Below are 21,314 nucleotides of genomic sequence, written 5' to 3'. Positions count from 1 at the left end.
GGCTGCCATTTAAATGAAATTGGCTATTTAAAGAGGAATCTATTTAAATGCGATGATAAAGAGCATCGTTTACCTTTAACTCACGACCACGACACTTGCCATTTTTGCGAACCGAAAGTGCGAATCGATTGGTTAGTCAATAGTCATAAAATTCGCGATTTATTCTAGCCTTACAAACTAGCTTCCTATATACTAGGTCTATACTACATACATACATACATGTACAAGCAAATGCGAAATAAAAGAAATATTTGCATTCGCAATTAAGCACTAATTAAGTTTGAAATTCGGGCATTGGATCACTAGGTAGGGAGGGCAAAATCGGCACTTACCTCGAATGTTGCGTGTAAATATTGGAGGGGTGCCAAATTTGCTTGAAGGTGCTTCGTATATAGTCACAAGACAGCTAGTTTCGACTTCTCCATTTTGATTGGACGCTATGCAGCGGTAAATGCCAGAGTCACTAAGTTCGGCCGATTTAATTTCAAGGCACGACAGTCCGTCGTTCAATGTCCTCCTATACTTGGCCCCATTCTCGATGGGGCTGTTCTCCTTGAACCACTGCACATTCATGTCGTGACCCGACAGCCCACAAGTCAACTTGAGGTCGCTGCCGGACGCCGTGTTCCGATTGGTTAGCTGTATGTCAATCGTTGGCTTGCGCTTGGCACTTCGGGATTCCTTCTTATCCTTGTACTCAGAACTGAATGACTTGTACGTCTGAAGGCTAATGGAGTCAGCAGTTTCCTCAATTTCATGTGGCTTTCGTCTTGCAACAGCTAAATCTTCATGCAAGTCCCTGATTTCCTCATCTGCAAATGCATCTTTCTTCTTAGCCTCAACCTTAACATCTTCGACGAAGGCCTTTTCTTCGGATTTCTTTTCATCAATAACCCCGATCTCTTCCTTTTGCCCTCTTCTTCTATCAGCCTGTTTTGGTTTCGTTACATCCAGTTTCTCTTCTTCAACTAATTTCTTCTCTAGGTCATTTGGCTTTTTAGATTTGGCCTCAGAGTCCTTAGCTTCAACCTTCTTTTCTGATATATTTTCAGCAACAATCTCTGTGATCTCAGCCTTTTGAGCCTTTTTATCAGCAGAGGCTTCAGCCTGCTTTTCGTTCTTTTCATCCAGTTTTTCTTCTTCAATTGTTATTTTCTCCAAAAGCTTTGCACTCTTAGATTTAGCTTCAGTATCCTTGAATTCGGTTTTTTTACTGTCTTCAGCCTTTTCTTCGGATAGCCTTTCAGTTACAACCTTTGAGACCTCAGCCTTTATAAACTTAGTTCCATCTGCAAACTCAGCCTGTCTTTGATTCTTTTCGTCCAGTTTTTCTTCTTCGATTGATTTCTTCTCCAGAAGTTTTGCCTTCTTAGATTTAGCTTCAGTGTCCTTGACTTGGGCCGTTTTACTTCCTTCAACCTTCTCTTCGGATATCTTTTCAGCAACAACCTCGGAGACCTCACTTTTTTGAGGTTTCTTGCCGTCAGCGATCTCATACAGTTTTTGGTTCTTTTCATCCTGTTTTTGTTCTTCAATTGACTTCTTTTCCTTCTTAGATTTAGCGTCGGAGTCCTTGACTTCACTCTTTTTGCTTTCTTCAGCCCTTTGAGTCTTAGTATCGTCAGCGATCTCAGCCTGTTTTTGATTCTTTTCATCCAGTTTTTCTTCTTTGATTGATTTCTTCTCCAAGAGCTTTGCCTTCTGAGATTTAGCTTTAGTGTCCTTGACTTCGGTTTTTTTACTTTCTTCAGCCGTCTCTTCGGATATCTTTTCAGCAACAACTTCGGATACCTGAGCCTTTTCAGCTTTCTTGTCGTCAGCGATCTCATCCTGTGTTTGCTTTTTTTCATCCAGTTGTTGTTCTTCGACTGATTTCTTCTCCAGGAGCCTTGCCTTCTTAGATTTAGCTTCAGTGACCTTGACTTCGGTTTTTTTACTTTCTTCAGCCGTCTCTTCGGATATCTTTCCAGCAACAACCTCGGAGACCTCAGCCTTTTGAGCTTGCTTGTCGTCAGCGATCTCGTCCTGTTTTTGACTCTTTTCATCCAGCTGTTGGTCTTCGACGGATTTCTTCTCCAGAAGCTTTGCCTTCTTAGATTTAGCTTCAGTGTCCTTGACTTTGGTTTTTTTACTTTCTTCAGCCGTCTCTTCGGATATCTTTTCAGAAACAATCTCGGAGACCTCAGCCTTTTCAGCTTTTTTGTCAACAGCGATCTCATCCTGTTTTTGCCCTTTTTCATCCAGCTGTTCTTCTTCGACTGATTTCTTCTCCAGAAGCTTTACCTTCTTAGATTTAGCTTCAGTATCTTTGACGTCGATTTTTTTACTTTCTTCAACCGTCTCTTCGGATATCTTTTCAGCAACAATCTCGGAGACCTTAGCCTTTTGAGCTTTCTTGTCGTCAGCGATCTCGGCCTGTTTTTGCCCTTTTTCATCCAGCTGTTGTTCTTCGACGGATTTCTTCTCCAGAAGCTTTGCCTTCTGAGATTTAGCTTCAGTCTCCTTGACTCCGGTTTTTTTACTTTCTTCAGCCGTCTCTTCGGATATCTTTTCAGAAACAATCTCGGAGACCTCAGCCTTTTCAGCTTTTTTGTCAACAGCGATCTCATCCTGTTTTTGCCCTTTTTCATCCAGCTGTTCTTCTTCGACTGATTTCTTCTCCAGAAGCTTTGCCTTCTTAGATTTAGCTTCAGTATCTTTGACGTCGATTTTTTTACTTTCTTCAACCGTCTCTTCGGATATCTTTTCAGCAACAATCTCGGAGACCTTAGCCTTTTGAGCTTTCTTGTCGTCAGCGATCTCGTCCTGTTTTTGACTCTTTTCATCCAGTTGTTGTTCTTCCATTGATTTCTTCTCCAGGAGCTTTGCCTTCTTAGATTTAGCTTCAGGGTCCTTAACTTCGGTGTTTTTACTTTCTTCAGCTGTCTCTTCGGATATCTTTTCAGCAACAATCTCGGATACCTCAGCCTTTTGAGCTTTCTTGTCGCCAGCGATCTCATCCAGTTTTTGACTCTTTTCATCCAGTTCTTGTTCTTCCATTGATTTCTTTTCCAAGAGCTCTGCCTTCTGAGATTTAGCTTTAGTGTCCTTGACTTCGGTTTTTTTACTTTCTTCAACCGTCTCTTCGGATATCTTTTCAGCAACAATCTCGGAGACCTTAGCCTTTTGAGCTTTCTTGTCGTCAGCGATCTCATCCTGTTTTTGACTGTTTTCATCCAGTTGTTGTTCTTCCATTGATTTCTTCTCCAGTAGCTTTGCCTTCTTAGATTTAGCTTCAGTGTCCTTGATTTCGGCTTTTTTACTTTCTTCAGCCGTCTCTTCGGATATCTTTTCAGCAACAAGCTCGGATAACTCAGCCTTTTGAGCTTTCTTGTCGCCAGCGATCTCATCCTGTTTTTGCCCCTTTTTATCCAGTTGTTGTTCTGCAATTGATTTCTTTTCCAAGAGCTCTGCCTTCTGAGATTTAGCTTTAGTGTCCTTGACTTCGGTTTTTTTACTTTCTTCAACCGTCTCTTCGGATATCTTTTCAGCAACAATCTCGGAGACATTAGCCTTTTGAGCTTTCTTGTCGTCAGCGATCTCATCCTGTTTTTGACTGTTTTCATCCAGTTGTTGTTCTTCCATTGATTTCTTCTCCAGTAGATTTGCCTTCTTAGATTTAGCTTCAGTGTCCTTGATTTCGGCTTTTTTACTTTCTTCAGCAGTCTTTTCGGATATCTTTTCAGCAACAATCTCGGATAACTCAGCCTTTTGAGCTTTCTTGTCGCCAGCGATCTCATCCTGTTTTTGCCCCTTTTTATCCAGTTGTTGTTCTGCAATTGATTTCTTCTCCAGGAGTTTTACCTTAGATTTAGCTTCAGTTTCCTTGACTTCGGTCTGTTTACTTTCTTCAGCCATCTCTTCTGATATCTTTTCAGCCACAGCCTCGGAGACCTCAGGCTTTTGAGTTTTAGTATCATCAGCCTTCTCAGCCGGTTTTTGATTCTTTTCATCCAGTTTTTCTTCTTCGACTGATTTCATCTCCAAAAGCTTTGCTTGCTTAGTTTTAGATTCAGTTTCCTCGACTTCTTTATTTTTACTTGCTTCGACCTTCTCATCGGATATTTTTTCAGCAATAACCTCGGAGACATCAGCTTTTGAAGCCTTTTATCAGTGGATTGTTTTAGGTCTTCAATAATAGTTTGGATATGTTGGGTAATAATTTGAATCTTTCCATTAATAACTGCGGTATGCAGTTGTGACTGTATATTTTCGACGTAGTCATAGTCGCTAAGCAATAACATTTTAATTTGTTCTATTTTTGGTTTCAATATTTCCGTCTTTTCGTCTAACAGATCATCAAGAATTACGAAAATATCCATTAAACTCTGTTGCAAACTTATCATTTTTTCCGATGACTTGTCAACATATTGTTCCGATTGAATTTTAACTGAAATTCTTTCAAGATTTACAAGTTTTGGAATTAATAAAGATGGCTTGGTGAACATGTTGCAGTCGTCTATAAGTTGGATTGCAGCTTTTGTTAAAATCACATTGGTCTTAATTTCTTTGACGTAATTGGGCATTACTTGTTGAGCTGCTTCTGGAGAAGCCTCGAACAGCGATACAATAAATGATTCCAAGAGTTTATCATCTTTTTGATCATCGACAGATTTACCATCGTAAGTGTGAACTATATGCTCTCTTAATTTAAATATTAATTTGGAAACAGCGTCTGAATCGTGAAGGTTATTAATTATGTCCCGGTTTTCTGTTAAAATTTCACTTAAATCACAGTTAGCCGTTTCAAATAACTCGGCTAATTTTGAAGTTAAAATGCCTAAAATATCTTCTTTAGATTTTTCGATTTTAGCTTCGGGTACTTCTTGCATTTCGGATTTTAGTTTAATATCTTTGTCACTTTGCTTATGTGCCTCAACTTCCAATGGATTTTCCTCCAGGATTTGTTTCTCCAAAACTTTGGCCTTATCCGATTTAGTTTCGGAATCCTTTGTTTTAGGCTTCTGCGGCTCTTCAATCTGTTCTGCAACGACTTCAGATACTTCTGACTTCTGGGATTTCTGATCAGTATCCTTGTCAGCTTGCTTTTGAGCCTCAGCTTCGAACTGTTTCTCCTCCAGAACTTCTTTCTCCAAAGCTTCAGCCTTCTCCAACTTAGTTTCAGAATCCTTTATTTCAGGCTTTTTAGGCTCTTCAATCTGATCTTCGGACGTCTTCTCTGCAACGATTTCAAAAACTTCTGGCTTCTGGGATTTCTGATCAGTATCCTTGTCAGCTTGCTTTTGAGCCTCAGCTTCTAATTGCTTTTCCTCTAGAACTTGTTTCTCCAAAGCTTCAGCCTTCTCCAACTTATTTCCAGAATCCTTTATTTCAGACTTCTTAGGCTCTTCAATCTTTTCCTCGGATATTTTCTCTGCAACGACTTCAGATACTTCTGGCTTCTGGTATTTCAGATCAATATCCTTGTTAGCTTGCTTTTGTGCCTCAGCTTCTAATTGCTTTTCCTCTAGAACTTGTTTCTCCAAAGCTTCAGCCTTCTCCAACTTAATTTCAGAATCCTTTATTTCAGACTTCTTAGGCTCTTCAATCTTTTCTTCGGATATCTTCTCTGCAACGACTTTAGATACTTCTGGCTTCTGGGATTTCGGATCAATATCCTTGTCAGCTTGCTTTTGTGCCTCAGCTTCTAGTTGCTTTTCAGCCTTCCCCAATTTTGTTTCAGAATCCTTTATTTCAAGATTTTTAGGCTTTTCAATCTTTTCCACGGATATTTTTTCTGCAACGACTGCAGATACTTCTGGCTTCTGGGGTTTCTGATCAATATCCTTGTCAGCTTGCTTTTGAGCCTCAGCTTCGAATTGTTTCTCCTCTAGAACTTGTTTCTCCAAAGCTTCAGCCTTCTCCAACTTAGTTTCAGAATCCTTTATTTCAGGCTTTTTAGACTCTTCAATCTTTTCCACGGATATCTTCTCTGCAACGACTGCAGATACTTCTGGCTTCTGGGGTTTCTGATCAATATCCTTGTCAGCTTGCTTTTGTGCCTCAGCTTCTAATTGCATTTCCTCTAGAACTTGTTTCTCCAAAGCTTCAGCCTTCTCCAACTTAGTTTCAGAATCTTTTATTACAGACTTCTTCGGCTCTTCAATCTTTTCTTCGGATATCTTCTCTGCAACGACTTCAGATACTTCTGGCTTCTGGGATTTCTGATCAATATCCTTGTCAGCTTGCTTTTCAGCCTCAGCTTCGAACTGTTTCTCCTCCAGAACTTCTTTCTCCAAAGCTTCAGCCTTCTCCAACTTAGTTTCAGAATCGTTTATTTCAGGCTTTTTAGGCTCTTCAATCTGATCTTCGGACGTCTTCTCTGCAACGACTTCAGATACTTCTGGCTTCTGGGATTTCTGATCAGTATCCTTGTCAGCTTGCTTTTGAGCCTCAGCTTCTAATTGCTTTTCCTCTAGAACTCGTTTCTCCAAAGCTTCAGCCTTCTCCAACTTAATTTCAGAATCCTTTATTTCAGGCTTTTTAGACTCTTCAATCTTTTCCACGGGTATCTTCTCTGCAACGACTGCAGATACTTCTGGCTTCTGGGGTTTTTGATCAATATCCTTGTCAGCTTGCTTTTGTGCCTCAGCTTCTAATTGCATTTCCTCTAGAACTTGTTTCTCCAAAGCTTCAGCCTTCTCCAACTTAGTTTCAGAATCTTTTATTACAGACTTCTTCGGCTCTTCAATCTTTTCTTCGGATATCTTCTCTGCAACGACTTCAGATACTTCTGGCTTCTGGGATTTCTGATCAATATCCTTGTCAGCTTGCTTTTCAGCCTCAGCTTCGAACTGTTTCTTCTCCAGAACTTCTTTCTCCAAAGCTTCAGCCTTCTCCAACTTAGTTTCAGAATCCTTTATTTCAAGCTTTTTAGGCTCTTCAATCTGATCTTCGGACGTCTTCTCTGCAACGACTTCAGATACTTCTGGCTTCTGGGATTTCTGATCAATATCCTTGTCAGCTTGCTTTTGAGCCTCAGCTTCTAATTGCTTTTCCTCTAGAACTCGTTTCTCCAAAGCTTCAGCCTTCTCCAACTTAATTTCAGAATCCTTTATTTCAGACTTCTTAGGCTCTTCAATCTTTTCCTCGGATATTTTCTCTGCAACGACTTCAGATACTTCTGGCTTCTGGGATTTCAGATCAATATCCTTGTTAGCTTGCTTTTGTGCCTCAGCTTCTAATTGCTTTTCCTCTGGAACTTGTTTCTCCAAAGCTTCAGCCTTCTCCAACTTAATTTCAGAATCTTTTATTACAGACTTCTTCGGCTCTTCAACCTTTTCTTCGGATATCTTCTCTGCAACGACTTCAGATACTTCTGGCTTCTGGGATTTCTGATCAATATCCTTGTCAGCTTGCTTTTGAGCCTCAGCTTCCAATTGTATTTCCTCCACAACTTGTTTCTCCAAAGCTTCAGCCTTCTCCAACATAGATTCGGAATCCTTTATTTCAGACTTCTTAGACTCTTCAATCTTTTCTTCCGATATTTTCTGTGCAACGACTTCAGATACGTCTGGTTTCTGTGATTTCTGTTCAATATCTTTATCAGCTTGCTTTTGTGCCTCAACTTCTAATTGCTTTTCCTCCAGAACTGCTTTCTCCAAAGCTTCAGCCTTATCCAACTTAGTTTTAGAATCCTTTATTTCAGGCTTTTTAGGCTCTTCAATCTTTTCTTCGGATATCTTTTGAGCCACAACTTCAGATACTTCTGGCTTCTGGGATTTCTGATCAATATTTCTGTCAGCTTGCTTCTGTGCCTCAGCTTCTAATTGCTTTTCTGCTAAAACTTGTTTCTCCAAAGCTTCAGCATTCTCCAATTCTGTTTCAGCTTCATTTACTTCAGGCTTCTTGGGTTCCTCAATCTTTTCTTCGGCTTGCTCCTGGGACTCTGACTTAGTTTCCATTTCGTTTATTTCGGACCTTAAAAGCTGTTCTGAAAAATCGGATATTAACAGTATTTCATGGTCAACGGTGTCTTCTGTGTTTTCGTCTCCCACGGAAATTTCGGCTGCATCGACATTGCTTTGTTTTTGTTTTTCAATGAAATCCTTAAAGTCTTCACAAATATTTAGGATCTTTTGAGTTATTATTTGTATTTTTCCATGAACAACTGCAGTATTTAAAGGACCCTGCTTATTTTCAATGTAGTCATATTCGCTAAGCAGTATTTTTTTGACATCTTCTATCTTGGAACTTATTTGTTCCGTCTTTTCGTCCGATAGGTCATCAAGTATAATAAACATATCCATTAAATTCTGTTGCAGACTAACCATTTTTTCAGATGACTTATCAATATTTTGTTCCAATTGAATTTTTTCTAATATTATTTCTAAATTGACCAATTTTGGAACTAAAAGAGAGGGCTTAGTAAACATGTTGCTATCAATAAGTTGTATTGCCGCTTTTGTTAAAATAATGTTGGTTTTAATTTCTTTAATATAGTTTTGAATTACTTGCTGAGTGGCTTCTGGGCAGGCTTCGAAAAGTGATTCAATGAATTCTTCAACAAGCTCTTTGTCTTTCTGTTCTTCTGGAGGCCTACCATCATAAGTGTGAACTATATGTTCTCTTAGTTTGAAAACAGATTTTGAAACTTTATCAATGTTATTGATATTCTCGAGAATATCTTGGCACTCAGTAATAATAGATTTTATAACGTCATTATTTGTCTGGGATAACTTTTCCGTTAACGACTCGAAAATCGCTTCTGGAGATACCTTTTGAGCCCCAGCTTCCATAATTTTTTGTTCCACTACCTTTTCATCTTCAACTAATTTTGGTTTAATTATTTTCAAATCAGATGTTTTTTCGGGAACAACCTTCTGGTCAGTATCTTGACTTACCGCCTTAAGTAGTTCTTTTCCTGTTAGAGTCTTGTCTTCACGTTGAAGTTTAGAATCAGTTAATATTATTTCCTCATTTATAACAGAAGATGGTTTAGTCTCGTGTTGTTTCTCAGAATCCAGTTGTTGATCAGTTTCCACAATTTTTGGTCTTTTAGCTTCTGGTTCAATGTCTTCCTGGCTTCCTGAACCTTCTTTGATTTCTATTTCACTATCGAAGGCTGATTCAGGCGAGGAGACATCCGATTGGTTTTGAAGTTCGGAAAGAAACACGTTCAGTTTGTTTAACTTTTCCTGAAGAATATTTATCTGTAGTTGCAGAGTATCTATGAGGCTAAATTGTTTAGCGGTAATCTGTGTAAGTTGCGGTTGAGAAAGAATTTCTTTCTCAATTTGAACAAGAGTTGCCTCTAGTTGAGCGATGTCGTCAGTGTTTTCGTCGAGCAAAAGAATGCACTGCGGATTATTAGCTTGAAGTCCCTCCTCGATTTCGGTAAGGAATGCTTTACCAGACGAGACATTTTCAATAATTATGCTAATGTCGATTGGCACGGTTGGCTCAACTTGGATTTGAGATAATGCCTTTAATTCCGCTGTAATAGAGTCAATTTCCTGCAGAAGTTCTATGACGCGAATCGTGTTCTCACTGTTCTCAATAAAGTCGAAGACTGTTACTAAGCTACTTTGGGTTTTTAGGAGTCCACCCAATACCTCGTTACCGACCTGCTCACTAACTTCGTTTAGACTGCGAAAAGCAGCCATAAGACTTGTCTGAAGTTGAACAACGACCGCTGTTGATTTGTCGACATCGACGGTTGGTTGAGTAGCCACAGCTCCGATAGAACGCACAAGATTTTCAATAGGATTCTTTATTGTTTTCAGCTTTTGATGATCAACAGCTTCTAGACGCTCACAATGGACAACAAAGTTTCTGAAGGCCTTTTCGATTTTGCAAAACATCTCCTCTGCCAATTGTGTCTCTAGAATTGGTAATGAAAGCAATATATCTTCAAAGGCACTCTCCACGTTTTCCAATGAGTCTACCAAACCAGATTCATAGGTGTGCACCAGGGACTCCTTTAATCTAAACATGGTGCGAGCTATTTCAGCCTGTGCCAAAACAGTTTCCTGCTGAACGCTATCTGTGACTAGAGCAGTCTGTATATTCTCTAAATCTGATTTAAGCCGTTCCATAATTTTGCCAACTTGCTGTAGCTCCTTGTTTGTATCCGTTTGGGTGACCTCTAAGCAAGCCTCAAGTTGTTTAATGCCACTTGCCACTCCTTGTTGTATGTCGAACACCTCCACTTTTGGCTCTTCTACGATGACAGCCACCTCCTGGATGTTATCTGAAACGGTTTGTTGATGACCACTGCTCTTCAAGTCAGAGATGTCCCCCTGCGTAGATATATCAATGACATTCTCCAGGAGTTGTACGTCAATCTGTTCGCAGTACTGCCTAACATCGCGAAGTGGAGTGGCTAAAGTCTTGAGTTTGGAAAGTTCCAGATCACTAATATTCTCCACACCACTGTGGGCCATGCACTCCTCGACTTGAAGGACACATCTCTCCAAGCTGCAGAGGGCTTCGGCAAACGTGCCCTGTTGACTAGCCTCCGATAGAGAATGAGCTGCTTCCACAACATTAATTTCTTGCACAAGTGCCAAACTATTTTGCAGTTCTTGCATCTTGACAATGGCTGCCGCCACATGCTGGGCGGCATTTCCGGATAGGGACACGACATCGGGATCTTCACAGTGGGAAAGAACCGAGGTAATGCCTTGGTTTAAGTCGGATAGGAGGACAGCCACAGATGATGGCTTCTCGGCACTCAAGTGATCCACCTCCGGTTCGGTGGGCAAAGACTCTGCGGCTGACCTAAGCACTGAAACATCATCCAAAGTGGACAAATCCTCCATTGAGGCCCTTGGAGGCTTCAGATTTTCAAGCACATGAATCAGACTCGAAAGAGGACTGGCTATTGAAAGCTTTTCATCCATTGACTGCTTTTGTTGTCCAACAATATCACCAAACTGATTCAGGGCAAGGAAAAAGTCATTGTTGGACAAGGATTCATGACTTTCCAGGGCTTTAGCCAAGTCAGCAAAACTTTTGCCACACTCGAAAAGAATTCTGGTTGTGTTGGCCTCGTTGATATCAAGCGTAGTCTCAGCCTCGCTAAATGTAGCCAATCCCTTAGCGATTTGTAGAATCCTTAAGAGGTAAACTTGAGCTTCGTTTGAGGTTGTTTTCACTCGCTCAGAAGCTTTTGGGCTCTCGCTTATTTTGTTTAGAGCTTCCTGCAGTGTTTCAATGTTGCCTACTGCTTCCTCCAAGGACACCTTCGTTTCCAAGACCTTCCGCAGGGCACTGAAAGATTTGTCCTGCTGCTGCGTTGCTTGCTCTTCATCCAGCTGAATCTCCTGCTGCAGAATCTTAAACTCATGCTCTTCAATATCAATAACCACGTTGCGAATGATGCTGCGAATGTTGTCCAGGGTCTGCAGAGCTTGCTGATCGGGCTCACGAGCTGTCAACAAACGTCCATGACCTTTTTGGGTGTTTTCCTGCAACATGCTCAAGGGTTCAATGAGGTCGGCCAAGGAACCAGTCATGTTCTTGACCTCCGTCTGTCGGATGCAGTAGTTCAACTCATCGACGGGACGCTTCAGTCTGTCCAGCAGCTCCACGTGATGTCCGGTAATATCTCTTTCCAAAATAGAGCTTATCAGAGCAGATAGTTCATCCTTTAGATTGAGCAATCTTATTTTTACGTTCGAGGAGAGTCGTGCAGAGATCCTCTCGATGTTTGTCTCAAAATGCAAAACAGCCTGGGCGAAAGACTGCAAAAGTTTCTGGGTGTCGGCAACATCCAGTGCTGGCTCAGATCGGAGTTCCTCCTGGGGAATGGAGGCTTGGCCGCTTTCCAGTTCTTGACCAAGTTGCGCTAGACCATTTTGGATCTCCTGCAAGGGTGGCACCATCGTTTCCACAGTACTAACAGTTAGCATGCCTCCCTCCACACTGTCTGACTTCTCGTTTAGGATGACTTCCAGACCCTTGTTGAGCTCGAAAAGTGGTGGGGTGACAATGTCGAGAATGGCCATGTTGATTTTCTGCTCCATTGACTCGGAGCCTGCCAGGGATTCAGTTTTGTCCTCTATGGACTGCAATGTACTTTGCAGCTGCTTAATCGGCTCCACAATGCTTTCGAGGACTTTCTGGTGCACCTTCTTGTAGATCTGCTCTTCCGATTCCTCCAAGGAAAGCTCCATCTCAACGCGTTCCAGGGCTTCCTGTATCTTAGCTACAGGTTGACAAATCTCTTTTAGAGCACTTGCTTCGCTGGGCAGATTGGCCTCCGAAATGGTGGCAAAGGATATGGAATCTGGAACTTCTTGCATTTTTTCAACAGTTTCTGAGAAATGCTTGGCTGCCTCCAGTTCCTGAGCCTCCTGCAAAAGGGCCTGCGATTTAATGGTGCCCTGGGTGATCTCCAATCCCTGCTGAATGTCATCGGCAGTCAGTTCGATTTGGGAACGCAGGCACTCCGACTCGAACTTCCTGCTCACGATCTTCAGTTCCTCGAGGGCTCGTTTCATTTGGTCGGCCACGCTGTCAATAATGCAGACACTGGTGCGCTGAATGAGCGTGGCTCCAGTCTCGTCGATTTCCACACACTTCTCGATTACCTGCAGACCCATGTGAAGTCGACGAATATCCTCGTCCATGGTTTGGATGAGGGCATCGATTTGGGTCTCACCAGAGTAGACCCTTAGCTTGGATTCGATTTGCTTGATGGGATCTATAATGTTGCGTATAATGGCAATGCTCTGATCTGCTGCCGAAGGAGTCATCATCATGGTGGACTGTTCCATCACCTCGTTTTCGACTGCTACCAGATGATTCTCAATAACCTTAAGCAGCTTTGCCAGTGGAACGAGGGACATAAGATTTTTGTTAATCTCATTCTCATCGGTAACGGCCTTTGCGTGGGAGGATTGTGTTACCAGGAGTCCATCACCTACTGCACCTGAAATGTCCTGCAAACGGGCGTCATCCTCGGTGGTCTTGGATGATTCACTGTCCGTGGGTCTCTTGGACTTCTTTCGTTTCGGCGGAGCCATTGCGTCTTTGTCCTTTTCTGGACTGGTTTGAGCTTCAGAGGTCGCCACCTTTTGGGATGCGGACATCTGGGCACTGGCAAAGGTTTGCAAATCAGATGTCTCCTCCTCCTCACCTTGACTGCCCGAGGCTCCCGAGGCTTTTGACAAGCTGAAGAACTCATCTGTCTCTGTGGGCTTGGACTTCTTTCGCTTTCTAATTGGTGCTGATAGCGAAAGCTCCTCCTCCATTTTGTCAAAGGACTCCTGGACATATTGCTGCGTTTCCTTGTCGACGACTCTGTCCTCCCTTCCCGAAGATCCATGCACCGTGATCTCGTTTATGGATATGTCATCCATATCCGCCTCAGTACGCATATCGTCTTCGACTGTGAAATATTCGGGGGAAATGTCAATGACCACGGCTTCCATTAGAAGCTTTCCCGACTGCGAGGTTTCCTTGACAAAACGCAGAGGAGGTAGTTCCACTATATTGTGCTCCGTCACATGCTCAGAGATTTGATCCGCATACATTTCCACAATCTTGAGGGCCTCCTCCTCGGTGAGATCGGGAGTCTCGTAGAGGGAAACGGAGACCTCCTTGCCGTCGAAGGAAAAGGACACGTCACCCTTCTCATCGATGGTTATGTCGCCGACAGGAGTCTCGTACAGCTGGGAGGTACGCTCCTCTTGGATGGTGGATAAGGAGAAGTTCCTCTGCAGCTCGTTCTCGTGCAGTTGCTCGCTCTTCTGCTGCTGCTGCTGCTGCTGACTCCTCTGGGCATCCTCGAAGCCCAAAAGAGAGGCCGAACTGGCCACCACACCCATGCAATTCCTGGCTTCGCAAGTGTAGGTGCCCAGGCAGCAGGTTCCATCCTGGCCAGAAATGATGCGGTGAATGTCGCCCGGTTTCAGTTCCACCCCATCCTTGTACCACTTGAGAGCGGGTTGAGGAACACCGATGACCTTGCACTCCAGATTCACGGCTCCCTCCTCCGTGAGCACCGCTCGTAGGCATTCCAGAAATCTGGGCTTCTTGTAGTGCCGCGGTATCTGCAGCTTCAGGAAACACGAGGTGATGCTTGTTCCGAAATCGTTAACGGCCACGCACTTCCACTCCGCCTGGTCCACAAACTCCACGGACTTAATGTCCAGCAGCCAGTCCTCGTTTTCTCCCCGGTAATGGTTATATCGTTCGTTCGGATCAATGGGCAGCTCGTCACGGAACCAAGATAGAATTGGATCCGGGGTGGCCTTTACGACCACTTTAAATTGGAAGGGTTCGTTTATTTTGGCATCCGTGCTCTTCAAGCCAGTTAGAAACTTTGGCGCCTGATTTTGGCTTTGTTGGGTAAAGACCATTCGCTCCTCATCGGTGAGTTGGTTTTGGATATCCTCCACGGTGAGGACGGCAGTGCTGCTAGTTTCTCCCATGCAATTGCGGGCGATGCAGCAGTAGGTGCCCAGTGAGTTGGTTCCCGTCAGCTGATAAACATCACCTGGCTTGAGTTCGTGGCCATCCTTAAACCACTTGAGCACGGGCGTAGGAAAACCCACCACCTTGCATTCAAAGGACACAAGACCTTCCTCGGTGAGCACGGCACGCAGACTTTCCATGAACCTTGGCTTGCGATAGTTCCTGGGAACTACAAAAAATTCGAGTTTATAATGGTCTGTGTTAGAGATTTCAATTCAACTTACTATCCATGGCAACGGAACACGATGAAATGCCCACGCTGCCGTCGAAACTGGTCACCACGCACTTCCAATCGCCAGCATCGCAGCATTCCGAGGGCTTTACCTCGATCATATAGACACCCAATCCATCCTCAATTAGTTTGTACCGCTCGCCGGTATCGACACGTCCGTTCGCATTGTACCAGCAGACGCTTTTGGGCCATGGCGGTACCACCACTAAGGGAAGGGAAATGGGTTAGGAAAAGATGTGTGAGATCATGAAAGCCTAGGGTGCTCAAAACTGCCTTATTACAATGCATTTACCAACACAATTTAAAAAAAAAAGGACACATGTAACGAATGACTGTGTAGAGCAAGGGTGCTCAAAACTGCCTTGTGGCAGTGCAATTACCAACACATTTAAAAAATACCACGAACACAAGTAAAGAATTAAGTGCAAACCCAAGGAAAAGACAAAATTGTTGTTGCCTTGCCTCGGACTTATCATTAAAGAATTGGACCGAAGGAAGAAACGAAACATTGTTGGTGTATATCGGCGTGTGGCCACCAGCTTACCTATGTGATGGCTCTCACATCTCCCTATACTGTGTGCCATTACAAAAACAAATGTGAGCACCCCTGATGTAAACAATCTACTCAGACGCTGATATCTGTGTGTCTTTGTCTCTCTGGCGGGCAATTAACGGTTTTGTTTTGCTCGCCACTTGCCGCAAATGTTGATGACCCACCTCAACATCCGAGGCATTCGGCAACCGTCTGAGTCTGATAGAGTTCAAGTTTCTAGAGCACGATCTAAAAACAACAAGCGCCGGCGGGAATTGGAACAAATTTCGCAAAAGCGTCCGAGTGCCCGAGAGAAGATAAACAAAAATACGTTGGCCCGATGCCAGCAGGAGATCTCCTCTCTTTTATATTACGAGTACTCACCTTGACAGCCCAGAATGATGGTCTCACCGATGAGCAGGCTCATGTCCCGCAGTTCGTTCGTGAATATCGGAGGCGGCGCATTGCTCGCCACGCTGCGAAAAGATAAAGAGAAAGAATCCATAAGGTATTAGATCCTGATTTTTGGCACCTTCAGGGAGATTTACGCCAACAAAGCTATTTACAATTTGAATGCGACATACATTCTTCAGTCTAGACAAAAAAAAGCAAACCAAATTAAAAAAAAAAAAAACAGTCCTTCAACATATTAGTAAAAAATCGTTTCTCCAAACAGAAGAAATAAACTTGATAGTTAATGTGGCTCTCTGTGACAATTTTCAAATCATTTTGGAACAAATTAAGGGCCGAATTAATTTATTATCTAAATTAAGGGAGACTCACCTGTCCGCCGGTTTGAGGGATCCCTCGCGACTGCCGCGTCCCACCACATGAACTTTGGAGCTGGAGTAGGTGACGCCCATGCAGTTGCGCGCCTCGCACGTGTACGTTCCCAGCGAGGTGGGGTCATCGGCGTTGGCGGTCAGGGCGAAGATGTCGCCGGCCTTGATCTCCTTGGAGTCCTTGAACCAGCGCAGATGGGGCGTGGGCACGCCCACCACCTTGCACTCCAAAGAGACAGTGCCCTGTTCCGTCAACACCGCTCTAAGTTCCTCCACAAACTCAGGGGTTTTGTAGGCCTTCGGCACCAGCACGGTCAGCGTTCCCAGGCAGGAATTGCGTCCGCCAAAGTTCTCCGCCATGAGCATCCACTGACCACCGTCATCGAGAGTCACGGGACTCACCTCCAGATAGTGGAAAGTGCCCTCATTGATTTCTGTAATGCGGTCATTCGCACACACCCTCCGGTCGTTTCTGTACCAGGTAAGCTAGTTAAAAGAGAAAATATTTTATAGTTGACATTCGTATAAAAATAATCAAAATTAATCGATTATATTAATAATTCGTTTTCTCAGAACGTAAAAAAAAAAAAAAAGTTGGTGTGCAATAAATGCAGCTAGAATACTTTTTTGATCAAAGGTAACAGTTAGTATGAGTGATTTAATTTAATAAATATAAAAAATTTTCAAATAGCTTGAGATCTGCTTAATTAAGTTGAATTTATTTTTAAATCAAAGATGTAATTAATGATAAAGAAGAAATAAACTAATGTTTTGTTTTCAAGCATGTTTTCTTAACTTTTGGCATTAAATAAGATTATTGCTATTAATTCTTCGTTCTCACCTTAAGATCTGTTGAACTGCGAATTTCGGTTAGGAGTCGTGTCCGGGTGCCCACTTTGACGGATAGGTCGAGCAGGCGGCGCAGAAACACCGGCGGATCGTCGCCCGTGGATCTGTCCTCCACGATGAGCTCCACGTGCCTGCGCACCACATCCTGGCTCTTCGTCCTGGCGAACAGAGTGTAGTGGCCGGCGTCCTCCCTCTGCACATGCTCCACGGCCAGCTGGACGGCATTACTGGTAGCCGTGATGCGGAAGCGGTCAGAGTTCTCGATGGGAATTTCATTACGGCTCCTGGAAGGGCAAGAGCATTATAGGCCACCCAAAAGAGTGGACATAGGGCAAAGAGAAGGCACTTAATTCGAGACACTAAGTCTATGAATAGAATAAATAGATCACCTTTTCCTATAGACCGACGAGGCCGAGGAGAGTGTGCCGTTGATTTGCTTGTGCTCGTTGCACTGGCAGCATTTCGAACATCCGTTGCCCATGGCGTTAGACTATGATTTCACAAGCGAAACTACAATCGGTTGCAGTTAAAAGCAGATAACGATCGAATACTGAATTTACACCGTATCTACTGTAATTTCCAATTTAAGCCCCACGGAATGTTAAACTTATTTCATTATTGATGTTTCCAGTTTTTTAAATGACACATATAGCCTGCGCAAAAGTTTATGCACCCTTGCTGTTTGAATATTGCTTAATGAAATGCTCTATTCAATCATTTCTCTGACAGCTATGACATATTTTCGCAAAATGTTGAAAGAGAAAAGAAATTTTTCGTTTTAGACTAGATTGTGTGTATGGAAAATTTGATTGATCACTATATTTCTTATTTTTAACAGGTTTAACACGGACTTTATTTAAATGAATTCAGTTTATAAAGTCCAGCTGATGTCTAAAATAACATTCACAAGTTGAAATATATGCTCCAGCATATAAAAACAATTTTTTATTTTTAAACTTTACATATCAAATCGCTTGCTGATACTTATAAAAGATATATAAACATTCCATAATTGCCATATTTCAATCTAATTGTAGAGTCCACTGCTAGGGTATGGAAATCCAAAAGATCGCCCGAAATTATTATCTTTTTTTATTAAACGCTTAATTTATTTACTCAGATGCACGTGCAAACATTTACCAAAACATATTAGCCAAAAGAGTCATTTATTTATGTGGCATAATTATTGCTCAATAAACAGACGCAAACAAACACCACAAATACCATTGCACAATAACAATAATACAATTTTTCAGAAAGCGAAAAATGACCAAAAATATTTCTGAACCGAAGCAAGAATGTTTATAAATAAATGGTTGAACTTGCTACGCTATTAATTGTGTTTCGCTTTCGGACACTTCACTAGGCACAAACCGCGGACTGCAATAATTTAAACGCTAGCTAGACAACAAAGCGTTTGCCAATTTATTTTTGGGCTGCGTGTTTTTCTTGTTCTTTTCTTTTTTTTTATGTTGAGCGCTAATAACTTGTTGTTTCGCTGTCGTATTGCCCGAGATCGAGAATTTTCAAATTGTTTCTTGTTTCCTTTGTTGTTTTGTCTTGGGGCCCAGAATCGGTTTATTTATTTATCTGATGCTCTCACACGGATATTGCCAAACATCTGACCGAGAAGCGATCGCACTCTCTACCTATATTCCTCTTTGTTTCTCCGTCAGCGGGGCATTATGTAATTTTCGATTTCGTTTGAGAAAAACTATTTTGAACACTTTTAGGGCATTAGATGGAAACGTTTTTGACCCACACCGTCGAAAATCAAGCACCGAAAAATCGACGACAGACGAAAGTTCCGCGGACGCTAGCGATTTGTTAATGTGTCTAAAATTAGAATTTCGTTACAGATCTTGGCCAGCGATGTGTTCCCGGTTTTTTTGAACCACGTCCCGTTGGAATTCCACGCGTAAACTGATTGATTTCGTTATGCAGGTGATTTATTGAGTATACGCCGCGTGGACGCCCCCCGAAATCCACCCACCAGTACGTATACGCAGTGGTGTATATATAGAATTCTCGTATAGCACTGCTATTTTGTATGTCCGCCCGCTGGGCAACGGATATGTTTATGCGCCGATCGTCAAAGTGGAACTGGCCGCTGAAGAGCAAAATATCAGAGAAAATCTCGAGGAACCCAGAGATGTACAGCACAGTGCTCTTTGATAAATGTGGATCCACCATCCACTCTCCACTCTCAATTGAGCAAATCCGTCGCCATAAAGGAGAAGTCATATGCTAATGCGCAAATTTTGGCCCAATGCACGGCAGACCGGGCGGAGCAAGGACGGGTGATTCACACGCCGAGTGCACAGGTAGGGAAAATAGATTTCTGCTCGATAGATTTATGATGACTTACCACTCAAATTTGAAGGGCAGCAGATCCGGCTCATCCTCCTCGGCGCAGTCGATCTTCACGAAGAACGTGGCCCGTTCGTTGGGGATGCAGCGGATCAGGGAGCTGGAGTTCTCGCTGAACGTGATGCGGGGCGGCGGTCGGCGCTGGCCCACTTCGAATCCTCCTCCATCCTGGCCAGGAGGCTCTGCAAAGTGTATGGGGGAGCATTTAATTATAAGCATGACTAATCGCTTTATAAGTTTCGTTGGCGAAGGAAACAAATTATCATAAATATTTGCGAAATGTCAAGAATTGCCCCGTAGCCACGGCACAGACATACACACATAGTTATGCCGGCAAAAAACGCGGAGATTCGCTAATTCAAAGTGAATTCGCCGTCAGGATACCCTAAATCAAGTTTATAATGTAGTAAAAATTAAGAATCAAAAAGCATGTACCTATACAAATTTAAGACATTCAAAGTACAAGAATAATAAAAAAAAAATATTTAGTTTGTAGACACCTATTGTTAAAGCATACTTTTTAAAAATGTGATGTTTAAATAAAAAAAAAAAATACTTTTGTGATAATAAACTTTTTTAGGTAAGACCTATGTGCCCATTCAAAACGAAGTCCTTAAAGTTTTACATTAAAAACCATTTGGATTTATATAAAGTTTTAATGTATATAAAATAGTTCTTTAATTATTAAGTAACCAAAAGCAAATACAAATAACAAGCTTTGATAAACTGAAAGAATGAATGGCAAAAGAGTTCTTGAAAATATTTATATAAAATTCAAATCAACACAAAAAAATCATAATTCTATATATGTTGTAAATACTTATATTTGTACGAAAATTTAAGTTTTAATTATTTACTTTTGGGAGTTCTTCTTAAAAAAGTTTGTTTATCTTTATCAACCCCGAGATACAAAAGCAATTTAATTCTTCGAATAATAATGTTTGAGTTTACACTTTAAAATTCGATTGTCCCGTGCACAATGTCATACCCTGCTCAAGCATCGAGTATTCGGAATATTCACTAAAAATAGTTCCTAATATTATTCATACGCGCCGACGAGCTCTATTTGTGAGCATGTCGAATCTTTCTGCATGGGGAGCCCGTAATCAAATGTGATTCGTAAATAGTATTTCGGCATAGTATTGGGAACGACTCGGTCCTCGCCGGGATGCGGACACAATAATGACACTCGACCAGCGCATATTCCAACGTACAATTATGAAAATTTCCCCATACTCAATGCGAAATTACGTAACCGCACTGTGGCCCCGTACGCAAAGCCAAAGAAAGGGGAAAACGGAGACGGAGCCCGTGGCAAGCAGTAAAAATACACACAAATAGCCATAAAGTACTCTATTCGGAACCGGGAACGGGAGCACTTGGCGAGAAAAAAAAGGAGAATCTCTCACTTTCCCGGCGCCGGGGCACTTTTTCACTTTTTTAGATGCTTACCCGCGGCATTGTCTGCTGGCGATCTTTCCATGCTCAGGTCTCACTATATAATTAGCCGAAACAGGGCCACTCTGGCATGGGACTTTCTTCAGGACTTGCTGGCTGGCTAGGATTAGGGCGCAGTTGAGTCGGTTGGTGGATTGGATTTTCAAGGCGGCGACGGCGGCGGCGGCATTAACCGAAAACGATTTCTTTTTATTTTTATATTTAGAATGCGCCGCACACAAACGATGGTACAATTTGAATTTTTCCGTTTCCGATTCACTGAAATGAAATTTTCCTCTGGTAATTACGCGTATTCGTCTCGGGCACAATGGATCGGAAAATGTGTAATTAGGATATATTCACATTTTCGGCCTTTGGTGCATCGGATATACACGTATTCCTCAACTAATTCTAATTCCAATTTGAAATCCACCAGACACTCGCACACACTCACACTCACGTTCTATCTTTCTATATATAAACAATATGTACAACACACAGCATCGACGTTCGAATGGCGCACACCACGTCCAGCAGACACCTCCTGGATCTCCGATCGTTTTTCTCAGACTAAAACTGAACTGAACAGAACTGAGCAGACAGATCAGCAGCAGCAGCAGCCTCGCCTGTCCATGTCGGATAATTTTGG

General features: G+C 42.4%; 2 protein-coding genes across 14 annotated transcripts in view; both read right to left on the bottom strand.

Moving 5' to 3' along the window:
- The window catches only part of LOC128256466 (titin-like), a 10,959-nt gene extending 6,939 nt beyond the window's left edge, over positions 1-4,020 (bottom strand). Inside the window, exon 1 of the mRNA XM_052986856.1 lies at positions 333-4,020. Coding sequence (XP_052842816.1) covers positions 333-4,020 — 3,688 coding nt within the window. The remainder of the gene's footprint in view (positions 1-332) is intronic.
- LOC128256465 (titin-like) lies at positions 4,017-21,314 on the bottom strand. Of its 13 annotated transcripts, none has more exons than XM_052986843.1 (8): positions 21,029-21,314; positions 20,681-20,944; positions 19,227-19,410; positions 16,851-17,142; positions 16,011-16,495; positions 15,612-15,703; positions 14,688-14,900; positions 4,017-14,632 (listed from the first exon to the last, which is right to left on the bottom strand). In XM_052986843.1, the coding sequence occupies exons 2-8, from the start codon at positions 20,709-20,711 to the stop codon at positions 4,017-4,019; spliced, it is 11,913 nt and encodes a 3,970-aa protein (XP_052842803.1). In that variant the 5' UTR covers positions 20,712-20,944; positions 21,029-21,314. The 13 variants fall into 13 exon arrangements, with proteins under 13 accessions (XP_052842803.1, XP_052842804.1, XP_052842815.1 ...); XM_052986844.1 differs by having other exon boundaries at positions 21,126-21,314; XM_052986855.1 differs by lacking the exons at positions 20,681-20,944; positions 21,029-21,314 and having other exon boundaries at positions 4,017-5,018; positions 7,317-14,632; positions 19,227-19,680.

Source organism: Drosophila gunungcola (genome assembly GCF_025200985.1).
Source record: "Drosophila gunungcola strain Sukarami chromosome 2R unlocalized genomic scaffold, Dgunungcola_SK_2 000020F, whole genome shotgun sequence".
Classification (NCBI taxonomy): Eukaryota; Metazoa; Arthropoda; class Insecta; order Diptera; family Drosophilidae; genus Drosophila; species Drosophila gunungcola.
Note: the sequence above shows the minus strand (reverse complement) of the source record. Positions and strands in the feature narration are given on the sequence as shown.